At 37.4% G+C, this 19,410-nt stretch overlaps 1 protein-coding gene across 7 annotated transcripts in view; it reads right to left on the reverse strand.

Moving 5' to 3' along the window:
* NFIB (nuclear factor I B) overlaps positions 1-19,410 on the reverse strand; it is a 233,567-nt gene that overhangs the window by 93,358 nt on the left and 120,799 nt on the right. For all 7 annotated transcript variants that reach the window (XM_047701107.1, XM_047701113.1, XM_047701112.1 and 4 more), the window contains exon 3: positions 8,749-8,802. In XM_047701107.1, the coding sequence (XP_047557063.1) occupies positions 8,749-8,802 (54 nt within the window). The remainder of the gene's footprint in view (positions 1-8,748; positions 8,803-19,410) is intronic.

The following is a 19,410-nucleotide window of genomic DNA, read 5'->3' on the forward strand; positions in this document are numbered from 1 at the left end:
GCACTGACTTGCACAAACCTCATTCTAAAATTACATAAAAGGTTTACCTACGATGTCAAGTCTTACCACAGTTAACCAATCCTTTTAATGTCTTTCTATTTATACTTCCAAGAACAGAAAGCCTGTTTATAGTCAGTTGCATATTGTCTAATGCCAAAGTTTAAAATTACTTCTAAGTATCATGAAATAGTGTATTTTCCTCTATAAAAGTTTTTATTCTTGTGGCTGCAATAAATGAAAATATGAGCATAAATGGGTATGAACTTATTAACTGAGGATTAAATAAGCTATGATTTTTAAAAATCAGAGTAGAATTTCTTTTCCTTGACTTTGAACATCATAATCGAAAATAAAACATGCTCTATGGACTCTTTCAGGGTCTATGAAAATGTATTTGCCTTCACACACAAATAAAGAAAAACATTGTATTACTTCTATAACTATTAGAAAGTAAAGTTTGTCCCAAATTCTAAGTTAAAAAATAAAAGAAGTCAAGCAAATATGGGCTTCCATACTGATTCCAACAGATGATAACTACAGCTACAGATGCTAAATTAATTTTATCAATAATTATTTATTTGGTTGGTTTTCATTAGTTTCACGACAACCCTCTGTTGGCTTTAATCTCTGTACCTATAAAATAAAGTTGGGGACAGATTGACTGTAAAATTTTTATGATTTAAAAATTTCTTAAATGCAAGGTCAGCTGATTACTATAGTAAACATATACTACTATGGGTAAAGAAGAAATGATTAAAAGAAATAAAAAAATACCTTACAGCAAATGAAAATGGAAATGAAACATATCAAAATGTATGGGATCCTGCGAAGGCAGTTCTATAAGGGAAGTTCTTGGCAATAAATGCCTACCTCAAGAAACAAGAAATGTGTCAAATGAACAATCTATCTTTACACTTCAAGGAACAAGAAAAAGAAGAACAAAGCCCAAAGTTACAGAAGGAAAGAAGTAACAAAGATGAGAGCAGAATTAAATGAAACAGATTATAAAGGCAATAAAAATAATAAATGAAATTAGGAGCTGGTTTTTTGAAAAGATGAAATTGACAAAACTTTAGCTAGACTCACCAAGAAAAAGGGCTCAAATAAATAAATTCAGAAATGAAAAAGAAGATGTTACAACTGATATCACAGAAATAATAAAAGACTATTACAAAAATAAATATGCTAACACACTGAATAACCTAGAAAAAGTGGATAAATTCACAGAAACATACAACCTACCATGAGCCATGATGAAATAGAAAATCTAAACAGACCAATTACAAGTAAGGAGATAACCTTACTTGTATCAAAAACCTCCCAATAAACAAAAGTCCAGGGGCACCTGGGTGGCTCAGTGGGTTAAAGCCTCTGCCTTCGGCTCAGGTCATGATCCCAGGGTCCTGGGATCGAGCCCCATATCGGGCCCTCTGCTCAGCAGGGAGCCTGCTTTCTCCTCTCTCTCTCTCTGACTGCCTCTCTGCCTACTTGTAATCTCTGTCTGTCAAATAAATAAATAAAAAAAATAAATAAAATCTTAAAAAAAAAAAAAAAAAAAGTCCAGGACAGACAACTTCACTGGTGAATTCTACCAGTCAAGATAAATAAATAAATAAATAATAAATAATAAAAAAATTAACATAATCTCTCTCAAACTGTTTCAAAAAAATAAGAGGAGGGAACTCTTCCAAATTCATTTTATGAGGCCAGCTTTACCCTGACACTGAAACCAGGATAAGATGTCACAGAAAAAGAAAATTACAGACCAATATTTCTGTGAACATAGATGCAAAAATCCTCAACAAAATATTAGCAAACCAAATTCAACAATACATTAAAAGGATCATACCCCATGATTAAGTGGGATTTATCCTAGAGATACAAGGATGGTTCAACAGCGGCAAATTGGTCAATGTGATACACCACATTAACAAAATGAAGCTTATAAATCATATAATCACTCCAATAGATGCAGAAAAACATGTGACAAAATTCAACATCTGTTTATGATTAAAAACTCTCAACAAAATGGGCTTTAGGGACCATATCTCAAAATAATAAAGGCCATATACGACAAGTCCACAGCTAGAATCATACTTGGTGGTGAAAACCTGAATGCTTTTCCTCTAAGATCAGGAAATAGATAAGGATACCCACTATTACCATTTTTATTTAACATAGTATCAGGAGTCCTGGCCAGAGGAGTTAGGCAAGAAAAATAAATAAAAGTCATCCAAATTGAAAAGAAGAAAGAAAGAAAGGAAGGAAAGAAGGAAGGAAGGAAGGGGGGAAGGAGGAAGGAAAGGTAGAAAGAAAGAAAGAAAGAAGAAAGCAATCATTATTTGTAGGTGACTCATTATCTATATAGAAAACCCTAAAGACTCTATCAGAAAACTGTTAGAACAAATAAATTCAGTAAAGTTGTAGGATACAACGTCAAAAATCTGTTGTATTACTGTACATTAATAAGAGAGAATAGTAATAATAATAATAGAGAAATTAAGAAAAACATTCTGTTTAGGGGACTGGGTGGCTCAGTTAAGTGTCTCACTTTTGATTTCAGCTCAAGTCATGATCTCAGGGTTCTGAGATTGAGCCCCATGTTGGGTTCTGTGCTGGGCATGGAGCCTGCTTAAGATTCTTGTTCTCTTCTATTAAGCCATCAAAAATAATGAAATCTTGCCATTTGCAATGATGTGGATGGAACTAGAGGGTGTTATGCTAAGCGATATAAGTCAGTCAGAGAAAGACAATTATCATATTATCTCTCTGATATGAGGAATTTGAGAGGCAGGACCAGGGGCCGTGGGGGGTAAGAAGGGAAAAAAATCAAGCAAGATGGGACCAAGGAGGGAAACAAACCATAAGAGACTCCTCAACCCAGGAAACAAACTGAGGGTTTCTGGGAGGTGCAGGGGCAGGGTGGGATAGGGTGGCTGGCTTTTGGACATTGGGGAGGGCACGTGCTATGGTGAGTGCTGTGAATTGTGTAAGACTGATGATTCACAGACCTGTACACCTGAAGCAAATAATACATTATATGTTTAAAAAAAAAAAAGATTCTTGTTCTCCCTCTCTCTCTGCCCCTCCTCCACTCTAAAGAAGAAAGAAAGAAAGAAAGAAAGAAAGAAAGAAAGACAGACAGACATCCTGTTTACAACTGCATCAAAAAAAATTTTTTTAAGACCTAGGAATATTTAACCAAAAAAGTGAAAGACCTACAACTAAACACTTAAATACTTTAATGAAAGATGTAGATGAAGAAACAAATAAATGGAAAAATATTCCATGCTCATGGATTGGAAGAATTAATATTGTTAACATGTTCATATTACCCAAAGCAACCTACAGAATCAATGCAATCTCTATCAAAATTCCAATGGCAGTTCTCATAGAAATAGAATAAACAGTCCTAAGATTTATATGGAACCATAAAAGATTCCAAAGAACCAAAGCAATCTCAAGAAAGAACAAAGCTGGAGGCATCATATACCTTGATTTCACACTATATTACAAAGCTATACTAACAAGAACGGTGTGGTATTATACCAATACGCTGATCACATACACTGCTCAATGGAACAGAATAGGGAGCCTAGAAATAAACTCAGACATTTATAGTCAATTAATTTATGATAAATGAACCAAGAACACACAATGATAAAAGGACAGTCTTTTCAAAAAATGGTGTTGGGAATTGCACCATCACATCCAAAAGAATGAAACTAGACCATTATTGACTCCATACACAAAAGCTAACTCAAGATAGATTAAAAACTCAAATGTAAGGCTTGAAACCATAAAACTTCCAGATGAAAACATAGGCAGTAAGTTCTCTGACATCATTCTTGGCAATAATTTTTTTAATCTGACATCAAAACCAAAATCAATACAAGCAAAAATAGACAAGTAGGATTATATCAATCTAAAAAGTTTCTGCATAGGAAAGAAAACCTTTAAGAGAAGGAAAAGGAAACCTACTGAATGGAAGAAATATTTGCAAATCATATACTTGATAAGGGGTTAATATCCAAAATATATAAAGAATTCATACAACTCACTAACAAAAAAAATCTGATTAAAAAAATGGGCAGAGGATCTAAACAGGCATTTTGCAAAAAAGACATACAGATGGCCAACAGGTGCACAAATACATGCTCTGCCTTATTAATCATCAGGGAACAGCAAATTGAAACCTCATACCTGTTAGAATGGTTATTACCAAAAAGACTAGAAATAGCAAGTTTTGGCAAGACTATGGAGAAAAGGGAACCCTACAACAGTGTTGGTGGGAAGGTAAATTGGTGTAGCCACTATGGAAAATAGTATGACTTTCCTTCAAAAACTAAAAATATAACTCTACATGATCTAGCAATTCTACTTCTGGGTTTTTGTTTAAAAAAATGAGAACACTAATTTAAAAAGATAAATATACCTAATGTTCATGCAGCATCATTTATAATAGCCAAGATATCAAAATAACCTAAGTCTCCAACAATGAATGAAAGGATAAAGAAAATGTGGTATGTAAATATAAATATAATATATGTGTGGTGTGTGCATATAAATGGGAGTATGTATATGGAATATTATTAAGCCATGAAAAAGGAGGAAATCTTGCTATTTACAAAAACATGGATGGCTCTTGAGGGTATTGTGCTAACTGAAAGAAGGCAGACAGAAGAAGACTGATATCACATGATCTCTCTGGTATGTGGAATATATTTATTATATATATATAATATAATATAATATAATATGTTAACATATATAATAACATTATATAATATACTAAATATAAACATGTAACTTCCGACTATATCAAAGGAAATGAGGAAATGTGTATCATCAAAAAAAAAAAATTAAGTTGTCTAGTGCCTCTTGACTAAAATAACAGCGCCCTATCCTTGGGCACCATCAAAATTTTAAAGCCCCTTAGACCTGAAAAGATGATGATGCCCATCCCCACCATGTAACAAAGAATAAAAACAAAACATGAAATCATAAATAGTATAAGGAAGTGCAATAAAGACACACGCATCTGTTCTTATAGAATGACTGACTGACTGGCATCCACATTCATGTTAACAGCAGGGAACAGATTTCACAGAGCTTCTACCTCCAAAAGGGCTGGAATGTTTGCTGTCACTTCCCAAGCTGTTGGGAAGGAAATGGCAGCCATGTCTATGGGTTGCCCATCTCCCATTGGAAAACTACTGGTGATAAGAGAAAGTGTTGGCCCTCAAAGTGATCTTTTCCCGAAGTTTAACTTCCCTTTGTTAGAACAATACAAGCAGCAAAGTGATTTGATTCTCTCGTTATTTATGGTAGTAGACTGAACTTTCCCATGAACGCATTGCGCCTTGTTGAAATATTGAATATGAAGAGTCAGAGGTTTCACATTTCAGCCAAAGCTAGAAGACAGAGATGAAAAAAGCCTCCAAAAGATAAATGACGCTCTAAAATCCCAAAAGTGCTTACATTCAAGAAAAGAGCTTTTTTTTTTCTTGAGAGAGAGAATGAGAAACAGAGCACACATACAAGCAGGGGGAGGGGCAGAAGGAAAGGACCAAAGCAGGTCCACACTCAACCCAGAGCCCGATGAGGGACTTGATCTCATGACCCTGAGATCATGACCTGAGCCAAAATCAAGACTCAGACACTTAACTGACTGAGCCGCCCAGGTGCCCCATGATAAGAGCTTTTAATAGTATGTATAATTCATTCCAGTTGACTACAAAACAAAAACCTTAGTAAGTTCTGATTTTTCACATTTCAAATTAGAAACCATTCTACATTTCTAGTGGCTTGATTTATTTCAAGTTACTGCGGAACTCTCAACTTTCATCAAACGGGATTCCTTAACAATCCTTATGTTTAAGTCCATAATACAATGATACACAACATAGGTTAAAACAGTGGCATGCTTCTGAATCATCAAAGAAAATTCTATATTTCTTCCATTTAATTTTGAAATTATATATTTTATTATTTTCTAATTGAAAAACTGGTAATTGATGTACCATGTATACATATACAATATTCAACTAATTGTAATATGATCTACAACATCCCAATTTGAAGACATTGTTCTCAAAAAGGATTGATTTCCAAGGAAAATTTAAAAAGGAAAAAAATTAGAAGGATTCTACCTTGCTTATTTCTGTTTGTCATATTATACGCAAACAGATGAATTAAGAGATGCTACACTGAATGTAGCAAAAGAAAAATTGAACCAACCTTCTTGACAAATACTGAAAAATCAAATTCCGGCATTATACAACTATTCAACAATTATTCATTCAGCTTAAGTAGAGAACATTTTTAAGTGAGTGTAATTCTGTACATGTTCAGAAGTGCATTTCAAACAATAATAGCTTTATTAATTTCAAATGCAAAGAACATATCCCTTGTTTTAGGCTGACTGATTTACATTACTTATCAACTCTTTTTTTATTAACTACCCTCCCCTACCCCATTCTTTCTAAAATGAGTGAGGAAGCTTTTAAAAAATGTTTGAACATGGGACGCCTGGGTGGTTCAGTTGGTTAAGCAGCTGCCTTCGGCTCAGGTCATGATCCCAGCGTCCTGGGATCGAGTCCCACATCGGGCTCCTTGCTTGGCAGCGAGCCTGCTTCTCCCTCTGCCTCTGCCTGCCACTCTGTCTGCCTGTGCTCACTCTCGCTTCTCTCTCTATGACAAATTAAAAAAAAAAAAAATCTTTAAAAAATGTTTGAACACAATTCACTTTGGGTTATTATGTTACACAGGGAAACTATTACTCAAGTAAAAAGAAGAAATCTTAGTAAAGTTAAAAGGATAACCTATTGAAATTTTCCCAACTTCAGGAAATTTTTGCCTTTTTTAAAAGATCTAAAAAAAAAGAGTTTATTTATTTATTTGACACAGAGAGAGAGAGAGAGAGAGAGAGAGAGGAAGTACAAGCAGGGGGCGTAGCAGGGAGAAAAGAGCAGACTCCCAGACTCCCACTGAACAGAGGGCCCGATGTGGGGCTCGACCCCAGGACTCTGGGATCATGATCTGAGCCAAAGGCAGACGCTTAACCGACTAAGCCACCCAGGTGCCCCTCAACTTCAGAAAACTTCTGACAAAAGTTATTACATTCGAAATAGTCTTTTTGATTCTACTCTCCCACCAACACAAAAAATAAAGTAATAAAGTTAACTGGAAGTTATATTTAAAATTGTTCTGTTTTTTGCATGTTTTGTTATTAATCTGTATGAATTTTGAATGATTTTGATCAAAGTAGGGAGAAATCAAGTTAGCATACATTTTTTCAATCTAAATTAAAACTCTGAATCTTTGAAGTATCGGCTACTTTCGCCAAACAGTAAGGTTTTGTACGATATAGAATAAGTTAATATGTATTTGAAAAATACAGTTTTTTTAAGTTAAAAATAAAGAGCAAAATACAGGCAAGACTCAGAAAGAAAAACTACATTGCCTTGACTTTGCATTTTTACTTGCATATTTACTTACTGTATCTTTCTTTTTTTTTTTTAAAGGATTTTATTTATTTTTTTGACAGAGGGAGATCACAAGTAGGCAGAGAGGCAGTCAGAGAGAGCAAGAGAGAGGAGGAAGCAGGCTCCCTGCTGAGCAGAGAGCCCGATGCAGGACTCAATCCCAGGACCCTGAGATCATAACCTGAGCCGAAGGCAGAGACCCAACCCACTGAGCCACCGAGGCACCCTTACTGTATCTTTCTAACCCCATTTTCAAGTTAAAGACTGGCCTGACATATTTTCTTACAGTTTGGGGTTCTTTAGACAGTTCAACCTCACAGTAGCAAAACCCTATGACAAGGCAGGTCAAGTAACTAAGGACCTAAAACTAAGTCTACCTCAGAAACCTTTTTATTATCACCTTTCAAAGACATTTTGTTTATTTTCAATGAAAATAACCAGATCAAATTATTTTGGGAAGTAGAGGGCATGCGTGGTGAGTTTGGATTTTTGCGTTCATTTTGCTTTGTTTTTGTTGGTTTATCCTTAGAGCACTCTTTTACCCAAGTTACAGGTACAAATGAGATTCTCCTGATAATGAAATATTAGAAATTCTTCTTTGCACAAGTTTTATGTCATGAGGAAAAAAACCACAAAGTACTCCTAAATCAATAGGTTTAGAAGCAATAAAACTCTGAAGACAGCCAAATTATAAAAGCCCATTTTCAGATCTGGAACAACTTCTGAACATACAGAGAGTATTCGGCATACATTATACTGAAGGAAAAGTCCTACTTTCATTATTTCCTGATTCTTGGAATCCAATAAAAACTTTATGGAACAAAAACTCTTTGGCAAAGAATCCTTCACTGAACGCATAACCAACCACCTCCACAACCCTCCTTTTAAAGTAATGAGAGTTGATAAACTATAATAAGAGTAGGGAAATTTTTACTTTTTCTCGTGTGTTTTGAAAGAATGATGAAGTGGTTTTTTTGGTTTTTTAAGCCCCAGGGACTTTTAGCACCTGGACAATGCACGTTCACTTTTCAAAAAAACACCAACAAAAATTAAAATGGCGGTGGTTAGGTAAATATGGATGACGCCCGTATACAAGTATTTGCCCCTGTGAAGGGCCTACACAGAATCACATCCCGTCCTGATCATACCAGTCTGCCAGAGAAAAACAGGCAGCTGACCAATCATGGGGTGTTTATCTATACAGTGGTACCTTTGTTCTCCAACAATGTTAGATTGCAAACGTCTTGGAGCATATATTTACCTGGAGGATTCTTGGCAGGATCATTGTGGCTTGGACTTCCTGATTGTCCAGAATCTATAAAGAAATCACAGAAAATGTTTTCTTTTTAATTTGTTTTGAACGAATTTCACAATCCTCAGGAGGACTTTAAAAAAAAAAATTAAGATGCAACAATGAAGCTGATTGTGTTTAAATAAAGTATACTTTCCCAAGCCTTTCAGCAGCAACACTTTATTTATCAAGCTAGACGAATGTCCATCCATATTTCTGTGTCAAAAGGAAAAGAAAAAAGTAGAGATCTATCATAGTCTTAGAATGGAGCAAGGCTTTTTTGAAACAAAAGGTCTGGCTCCAAAGCCACGAAAGGTGGTTTGGAGGTTGGGCCTGTCAGAAGCAATATAAAATAAAGCAGATACATCCCCTAAAAATGCAATCCGAGTGTAATTAAACATGCTTTTAAGAACCTGAAAATGTTTTTATTCGAGGAGTGAAATACACAGAAACGAGAGTCCGTTTTTCCAGGATTTCACGTGCACACGCACATACCCACTCCCTTAATCTCCCAACCTACTGGATCCAGGCCCAGATTTGTCTGCATCCCATAATAGCAATCAATTTGCAAACACCAAGAAAAGCATAAATTACTAGGTAGAAACTAACATAGCTTTGTGGAGAGCAAACTGTTGGATCAATTTAATTTCCATCTGTGATAGACAGACTGCAGATAAGGAGAACAAGACCAATGTAGTCTCTCTGAATTTCCTACCGCACGTTCTTTTTCATTGATGCTTTCTGCAGAAAGCAGCGGAAAGTCTACCCTACGGCTAAGCAACACTCCTTTCCCAGCTCATCTAACACTGCTGCGTTTCCCTCCGTCCTCTTTCCTCTACGTCCCCTCCACACTTATCCGTGTCATTTGCCCCCTATGATTATACACTTCCTTACAGGTTGCTTTGTCATCTTCTTTTACTGGTTCTAGTATTGAAGTTTTGTCTCCCCAACTAAATTGCACGCTCCCGAGCAGAGGAAGAGATTCTGTCTACTTCTTTTGTGTCCTCCCCGGTGCGCAGTGTGCTGTGAATGCACTAGGCTTTCAGCAAACGCCAGGGGAATGGAAGGCTGAGATTCCGCAGCCTTCTCTGCCTGCCTAAGAAAGGCAGTTTTGAACTTGATAGTGAATTGCAACAAAATGTGACCAGTGGCCACAGATAAGTCTCCTCCCTGAAATCTTGCCATGGTACCTAAGCCAAGACAGGAATCCAGTCTCATTGAAGCAGAAATATCTTAGGCTGGTTTTTTTCAGCAGGGTTATTAACTTCTTCCATGGAAGTGATTAGCAAGCTCCAACGGCTGCTTCCACTGTTAAATGCAAGGGGATCCTATGAGTCTCTCTCTGTACAGAGCTTGGTTTTTCATCTTTGCCTTTTGCCTCATGCCTGCTAAATAGAGTTAATGCTGAGATGGGAATTCTACCTCCTCATCCTATTTCCTTTGTCTTTTTTTTGTTTTTTTTTTTTCCCTCCAGAACAGCTTTCATGAAATCTTCACAAATGTATTTAGTGATTCCCACATTATCCTCCAACTGATTTCCGATTTCCCAAAACGGAAATAAAGAAAGTGGTAGGAGCTACTCTTGTAGCCTGAGTTCCAGCTCATGTCTCCTGTAGACAGTCCCACAGCTGGGTGTTCTCTAAAATGCTTGTCTCCCATCTCTCGTGAATCTGCTTGCTTTTTTCTGGAATTGAGGCAAGACTCGGTGACTTACAACTTAGAAGGTCAATCTTTCTCTTTCTACATTCCTATAAAAGATGGTATAACATTGGCCACTTTCCAGGCATGGAGTCTGATGGTTACATAAAAATGATAAATGACATTATTTTGCTACAGATTCAGCTATTTCTGCCTCGAGTTCCTCTGACAAATGTCCTTCAATACTGATACTACATTCCAATTTAATTTCTCAAGTCACTCTAACCTTTTGAGGAGTTCCTACTTATTATTATTATTATTATTAACATACCTACTGGACAGAGGGCTTCTTCATATTCTCTTTTTTCTTCTGAATTTACCTCACATTTATGGAGATCTAGACATGCGTCCCTCAAGGTGGCTAACTGCCACCTTCCTAATGACACAACATGAGGCAGGTTGAGCTTGTCCTCAGGGGACAGGGGTTGTAGACTCTCCGTGAGCCTCGCATGTTTACTTAAATCAATTCCAAAAGGGCACCACAAAACTCCTTCCCAACATCTGGCTCCTAAAACTTGGGTCAATTAAAGAATGAATGTCTCTTCTATTCTGAAGAAAGTATTCAGCTAGAACAATAGCACCCCCTGTTACCACAACATCCCGTGGGGAAACCCTTGTCTTTTCTGCTGCACATTACCCCTTCCCCCATTCCCAACAAGTGCACAGCAACCTCTTCATTTGAAAACAATATAATTACTAAAACAAAACACAACCAAACCACAAACATTTGAGAGAAAACTGAAGTAGACACTACATTTGAGTCACACACTTGCTTTTAATAAGAATTCTACTTTCTAAAATGATCGGGCATTTACTGGCACACAATGGCAGCTTTTCCCTCATATTCCCAAGTCTGCTTCTTTTCATGAAGTAAAAGAGCATATACGAGATCCCAAAACATAGAAGAGAGCCGCCTCAGGGAGGGGGCAAGTTCGCATTTACTTTTCAGACTGTAAATTCTAACACTATAATCTACTCTTAACTCTTATGGCACCTTATACCGGTCACTCAATTCCAACTGCTAGAAAAGGAAGTAACCAGCGAGTCATAGTTGGCAGAGAAACCAAAATGAACTGTTATTGTGGTTAACTTCAGAGAAGGAATTATTCGGACCACATCAAAAACCCAGGTCACATTATACTATACCCAAAGGTTTTCTTCAACTACTTCCATCATTTGCTCAAGTCCTGTGTGTGGGTCTGTGTGTACTTAATATGTTATCGTGAATTCTAGCTCTGTTCCTCACTAGTCGGGGGATTTTGTGCACAATTACTTAACTCTTAGAGCCTTGTGGTCTTGATATTTACAACTGTAATACTGTCTACCTTGTAGAATTGTTGCAAAGCTTTTATTATGTCAACCATCATGCACTGGTCAGACGCATCTGATACAATCAGTAAATCAACGATATCAAACACAGAGGTCACATTCAAAGAATGATTAATGTGTTTAATGGGCTAACTCTCAGGAAGAAAGGGAGAAAGGGGATATGACTAAATTCTGCCCATCCCAGGCAAATGATTTGTGGACAGGGCACCTGGGTGGCTCAGTCAGTGAGCATGTGCCTTAGGTTCAGGTTGTGATCCCCCTAGGGTCCTGGGATCGACCCCCATATCGGGCTCCCTGCTCAGTGGCGACCCTGCTTCTCCCTGTCCTTCTGCAGCTCCCCCTGCTTGTGCTCCCTCTCTCTTTGTCAAATAAATAAATAAAATCTTTTTAAAACATATTTTTTAAATATAGCCAGATTTTTGGCAAATAGTCAGAATATGAAGGAGACACTTGAAGGATATACACTTCAAGGAGCGTGTGTCCGCTGAGAATTCCTACGTAAAAGCTGTAGGCACCCTCTCCCCTCAAGGGAGAAAGCTCTGCCACTGCAAGGCTCTCAGGAGCTCTCCTGCTCAAAAGGCAGCAGATACCAGCTATCTGATGGGGATTGCCTTCCAGAAGACCGAAGTCTGTGAAGAACAAGGCTGGTAAGAAGGGGGTGTGTGAGTTGCCCAGCACACTGGGTCTTGAGTCTAGAACAATCTGGATGCAGTGGAGAGAAGGACAGGGGAACAGAACTTAAAGGCAGCCACCTAAACCAGTCCTCCATCATTCCCTCCACATTTTATTTTCTCTTCCTTGATCCCAGTCTACATCTTCTACATTTCTGACTTCATTGGACATAATGCAGAGCTGAAATAGTTTGCATTACGTACTTTTAAAAGTATCTTCTGACCCATTCTTTATGTTTTAATAGTGTGAACTAAACATATATGTCTTCTTTTTGGAAGAAAATAGCGAAGCCATTTCTAAGTTACTACTTTTTAAACTCAATCTATTCCTCCTACCCCAGGACTAAGAAAAGGTTCACAACCCCACATGACCCTTACCAACTTTTATTCAATCCCTTTGTGTACTCCCTTTTAGAAAGCAGCCAGCCTTTTATGGCTCTTCTAATAACAAAACTTTTAAACTTTACCCAAAGAATGGCCAGCTTCCCTCCTGACCCAGTTTTATGAAAGACCCCGGGATATTTAAGCGACCCAAATGGCTTGTCCAAAGTTACATGGCAACTATTAAAACATATGTTCTGTACATGGGCCACCCATTCAGACACACTGCCTCTTGAGAGGTTATGATGCAATCTTAAAATCACGTACAGCCAAGCGATCTTTCAGTAGATTAAATGTTTCCGGGAACTTGACCTTCCCCTAACTTCCCTCCTCCTTCCTACCATTTACCAATACATTCAAAACCTTTTTCATACATTTTAAAAGCCCACAGTTATTCTTTCACTCTAAGTTGGAAACAATTATTATTAAAATCTATACAGTTATCAATGCTTTCAAAAGAGGACAGCTCTGAATTAAATTCAGTCCGGATTCTCTCCGCTAAACAAAGAGAATTCTAGTGTTTTACTAATTAATGATCTAGTGAAAGTCCAATAAAATGTTTGTTAAATAGGTAAGATAATAAACAAATAATAACCACTTAAATGTTTGTTAATGAGTACTAACTTTCTGAGGTAGGTGAACCCAATTATCTGATGGGGACAGACCATCAAAACTGAAAGTCTTTCGGAGGTCACTACTGTGAATCACTACTGATGTGAATCAGTAAGATTCATGGACTCCCTTCTATAGTCCAATGGCTGATGTTTGGGACCATAATAGGTTCTCAATAAGTTCTTATTAAATTTCCAATTCATTTATAATAATGACCTTTAACATACTGTTTTAAGAAGAAGAATATACACTATGCCTTCTAGAGCTCAGGGGCTGCCCAAAGAGAAATAAATGTATAAATAAAATATTATACATGGTGACAGGTGTTATTAATGAGTATGTATCAAGATCAGCAAGCAGTTTGCTCTTCCTAGGAAGGATGAGTAAGGGTGTTTTATAGATGGTACCAAAGGGAAGGGACCTTAGGGTCTTGAGAAATGAAAAGATCTCATATTATGGTGGTAGATATAATTCCACTCTGCTACCAAGGTGATCTTTTTGAAACTTCAAACTGATGAAGCTAATTCACCACTAAGACCCTGACATGTATTCCAAGTACCCATGGGAAAATCTCCAAATTTTTCAGAATGCCATTCCAGACCCCTAGTCTTTACCAACTCCCAGGTCCTATATTAGCCTTCTGGTTCCCCATATGTCACTTACACCTGATGCCTCCAAGTCTTTACACATTCTGTCCCCTTTTTTTCCTCCCCAAAGTCCTCCACGTTGAAGTTATCCTTATTTTAAATTCTGAAATACATGAAAGGAGGGATGCTGACCTATTTATTAGCCCTACAGCCCTAATCTTTGATATACTGCCTGACATTCCGTTGAGTAAACTAAATGAGTAGGGAACAAGTAATCTCTAAAAGTACACAAGTGTACAAAGAAGAAGGACTAGGCATGCCCCTCAGGGCAGAAACATGCATTAGAAGTCAAACAGACACAGCTTTTTTTGCGGGGGGGGGGGGGGGGGGAGGCAGAGCGGGGGAGGGTTTGGGACGGTCAGGTGTACGAGTCCTGGCCTGATGTTCAGGCTTAGTTCTGCTTCCCTTACCTCCAGAAGGAATACTTGGAAATGGGAGGGGGTAGATCAGAGAGACTATTTTGAGTGAGAAATTAACTTTGGGGTCTCTCCTCCAAAGGGAAAAAAAATGTCTGTTGAGAGTCCAGAAACAGGCCCCCAGTTTGCAAGCAGGAGGCCAAGAAGTTTTTAATGGCCTTTATACATAAGTTGTCTTTCTACTCCTAGATGAAACCTATTTCAGGAATTCATTTCATGTTCTGGCACCAAGACTGGAGTATCAACAGAAAAACTAAATTTGAGAGGCATGATTTTAATTTACAGTCATGTCAATGCAAAGAAGGGACTGAAGAAGGTAATTTGTCAGGTCCCTTCTAGCCCTAAAATTCTATGATTCTGTAACAATATGGCTTTTATATCAAGGGATATCAGAAGAGTAAATGAAACCCACACTGTAACCTGTTAACCTACAGAGAGTCTCTCACAAGAACTAAAATTAGTCATCATGTGATAAAGAGCCCCTTTGTCATAATCTTTTGCTTTAAGCAGGTAAAGAAATAGCCCATTGTCAACTGAAGAATACCATGAGATTTTTTTTTTTTTAAGACTTGGAATGGCCCCCTTCTTTCTCTCCTAAACGTTAATTACCAACATATTAAAATAGTATAATTTTACAAATGAAATATATATCATGCCAGAAAGAATCACTTAAGAAAGAGAAAAGTCAGGATGTAAGGACCAAGCAAAACCCTGAGGGAAAGGAGGCAGATGAATGCATTTTATAATAGGGACACACAAAAATAAGACAAACGATGCATCTTTTTAAAGGGGAAGGGGAGAAAACTCTAGGTTTTGTTAAGTTTCCTAGGGCAAATTTCGCTCACCCTCTTCCACTGTCCTCTGTCCAAGTCTTGTGCCTCACTCTTGGCTGTTTACTTTCCCAGTGACTGCTTCCTCGGGATTTACAGAGACTTGGCTTCACGGAATTGCAATTCTGATTACATAATTCGCCATAGTTTTCTCCGGCACGGTTAAAACGTTATACGGCTTCAGGTTTAATGGAGAACGGCTTCATCAACTGGGGTGACACAAAACTATAGCTTCACAATATTTTCTTTTTCCTCTATTAAATAGTTATTAGAATAACATGCACACAAAAAGAACACAGGAAAACCAAGGGCTTTCCTTGTCTCTTGCAAGCACGTCGATATGCAGGGAAATGCCTGCTCGTTCTCTCTCTCTCCGCCTCCCTCTGTCTCTCTTTAGCTTCTGTCCCTCTCTCTTCTCAACAGGACATTCCTTTATATGGCATCCACTTTGTTGCAAAACTTGCTTAACCAACTGCCCATGGAAACCATGAACTCTGTCACTTTGTTAATGGAGTCCTTGATAGTTTTTACTGAATCAGTGCCCCCTTCCCTAAACTCAGGTCTGAGTACTGAGTACGAAGAGAAATCAAATCTCCCTGAATACATTTGGCAGAAGCAAAATACTGTTCAGGAAACATGGCTTCCTATGTATCCTTAATCATGCTCTTTAATCTATATTATTTCCCATCTAAAGGCCCATACCTTCAGATCCTCCTTTTCATTGGCTAATACAGATTTTTAAGTATCTGTTGAATACAACAGAACTCAGAGTTTTAAAAGAGGTTGCTATATTGAGGGTCCTTCCAGATAAATTAGCTTAACCAAAGAAAATATCAAACAAGAGCACAGACATGTCATCTAGCCTCTATTTCTTATTCCTACACATTCCACTAGTTCTATTTTTAAACTTTGTTTTAAAGAGCTACTTTTTTTTGGTTTAACAGGGTGATTAGATTCAAAGCATCCTATCTCAAGGATTAAAATAAGGATTTATTTGGGCTCAAGACCAAAATTTGTCCACAAGGAATTAGCCGAAAGACAGAGGCCACTGAAATTTAAGGGGGGAAAAAAAAAATCTCGTATCCATATGAGAGCAAATTAAACCTGTTCACAGTGGGGGGACTATTGACTAGGGCAGATACAAACACCCCTGCACAGAAAGTGTTAAATCTGCCAATATCTCTGACCAGAGGTTTGTACCGGCTCATTAACTAGCACCAAAACCTCACGACCGAAAGCGGGGATAATCGTATCTGACCTTGCCGGCCTAAGATTAAGTTCAATGACTCTTTACTGATCCAGGGATTGAGTGAACCAAAGGTCACAGCCAGGATCATCTGCATTTCTTGCTTTCTAAGCCCTTACCCTATAGAATGCACAGACACCAGACTGATCATTGTCAACATTGCAAAGTTCCTACAGTGTGTTTTCAATTAAGTAAATAAAATGTGGTAATTAAATCAAGATTGCGTAATATGTTTTTGATTTGTAATCTCATTTAAATTAATTAACTGACTCAATCCTTGTTTAGTTTTTAAACTGGCCTAGTTAGGGAAAGAGTCCCTGGGAGCAAATCCAGTTTTCTATCTTTAAAAACAAGGCAAAGCAATCTGGCATCCTTAAAAAATTTTTTAATGCACCGGGAAAATATATAAATACAGAGGCAAGGGTGTTAGTGTAGTGAAGGGAGGAGTTTTATGGCATGATTGTGACTAAAAAAAATAGTTCTTGCACTAGAGAGAAATAAACCAAGACATTATTTATTCAAAACATTTCTTTTCCAATTTTATGAAGATTGCATGTTTGTTGGAAGCAAAACATCTCCAGCTGTATTTTAAGTTTCTGAAGAGAGTTGCAAGATTTATAATCTTTCATAAATTCTGCCCATATCTCATAATAGTAGATGAACATGCCACTACGTACTTTAAGGAACAATTGGCCAATACGTTTTACCATATGAAAACAATGAAGTACTTTCCAAAGCCCGGCCAGATCCAGTAGGAAAAGATGAGATGAATGTTCTGTCTTTCCCATCTGGGAGACATTGTGGATTTCAGCTCTTCTATGTAATATACTTTTTTTTTCTTAGAAACCAAGAAACCTGCATTTTATAGTAAGGTATGTAGTGCAAAGAGAATGTTGGTGAAATATGAATCTGAAAATGAAAACCAGAATGTCATCAGACTCAAGAACATAATTATGGAGGCAGATTGAAAAAAAAAATCATTGCAAAATTTCAATATAAACCAAATGCAATGTTTATGATCATATTAGTCTTAGATTTGCTCTTAAAAGGAAAGCACGGAAAAATAAATGCTCTCATACCTCCAAAGCTCCGAAGAGCACTTGTCATGCTCACTGACACAGTGACTTACTTATTTTATTTTGTCCTGGGGTCTCCATGGATTAGCCTAAATCCCACACGTGCCACAGTCCTGTGGACACATGGCCCCTTTGTGCTATGACGTTCCATGTACTTCTCCAAAACTTACTATCATATTGTATATCCAGATCAAAACCAGATACAAGACTTTCTAATATTTCGTCGGCAATTTTTCTTCTCAGGGAGCAGGCTGTGTTTTCTCCGAACTGTCTGGAAAGTCAGAACGCCTGGGTCCCACTCAGTTACTGCCAACCACTTGTACTCTGACCCTGAGCAAACCCCTCTTACCTCAGTTTTCACGTTGCCCGGTCATTTAAAACTGGACAAGAAAAGGCTCAAGTTTTCAGCCTTAGTTCATTTACAACAGAAATAAGAGGTGGGAATAATAACTTCCCACAACAGTGAAAATATGCACAGGTATTTATGGAGAAAGGCTAATGTATTTTTTTTGAAATATACTTTGAGGTCTAATTTCCCACTCACACTCCTCCCTCCACCAAAACCCCACCTAACTGGCCCTCCTCTGTTTTCACTCCACATTTCCCTTTGAAAACTCTAACAGCACTGGAAATTAAAGGGCTAGGTTAGCGTCCAGCCCATTTGCTATGTTATAAAATTCATGGGGTCAAGATACATGGAAATTATTATTATTATTATTATTTAATTAGAGAAAGAGAGAACATGAGTAGGCGGGGAGGGGCAGAGGCAGAAGGAGAAACAGATGCCCCGCTGAGCAGGGAGCCTGACAATGAGGGACTTGATCCCAGGATCCTGGGATCATGACCTGAGCAGAAGGCAGATGCTTAACCGACTGAGCCACCCAGGTGCCCAAGATACATGGAAGTCTTATTCATTACTTAGCATAATCCCTGGCATATTAGTTAAGTGCTCAAAAAATATTTGTTGAATAAATGACCACTATTTTACAGTGGACAAGATCTTGATGGCTGCTCTAACTTAAGCTATTTTTCATCTTCTTCAAATTACAATTAATTGCAATAATGCCAATCATAACTCTTACTTGTCTGATGATTGTCTACAGATATTCTATTTTTTGAGAACCTCTCTACAAATACAAATTTAGCAACTGATTCAGTCACAAACTGAAAAGTCACGTTCTTATTTGAAAAGTGCTCATTTGATCATAGGCACGAGTTCCTAAAAAGAAATTTTTTTCTTGGCTAGACTTCTCCATTATGCCAGGTGAACGATACTTTGCCAAATCATTAAAATATTTACATTTAAGTCATCATATGAGCTTACTGGAAAGAAATTGAATGGTTTTTTTATATACCTGATTGGTTATATATGATGAATAACTAGACTTTGCCTTATTATTAAATCATGGCTCTTAAGTAGGTGGTGATATAGTCATACAAAAATAAATGTATGTATTTAATCCAGAAGTGTATAGTAATTAGCAGAAAAACAGAGTAAGACAAAATTTATACACCTCCCACCACAGGAAGGCAGATTTGCGTGTCAGACATTCAGTACTGCTATTGTTTATAAAATAACTTTATCATAAAACTGGAGGAAAAAATGAGAGAAGTCACTTGACGAAAAAGGAAGTGTGCTGATGTGGCAGAGAATGGAGCGGTATTCAATGTCCTAACAGTTCCTTGATAAATGGTTCAAAGAAGTTCTGTCCCCATGTTTTCAGGG

The sequence above is a fragment of the Lutra lutra genome, chromosome 13, assembly GCF_902655055.1.
Source record: "Lutra lutra chromosome 13, mLutLut1.2, whole genome shotgun sequence".
NCBI lineage: Eukaryota > Metazoa > Chordata > Mammalia > Carnivora > Mustelidae > Lutra > Lutra lutra.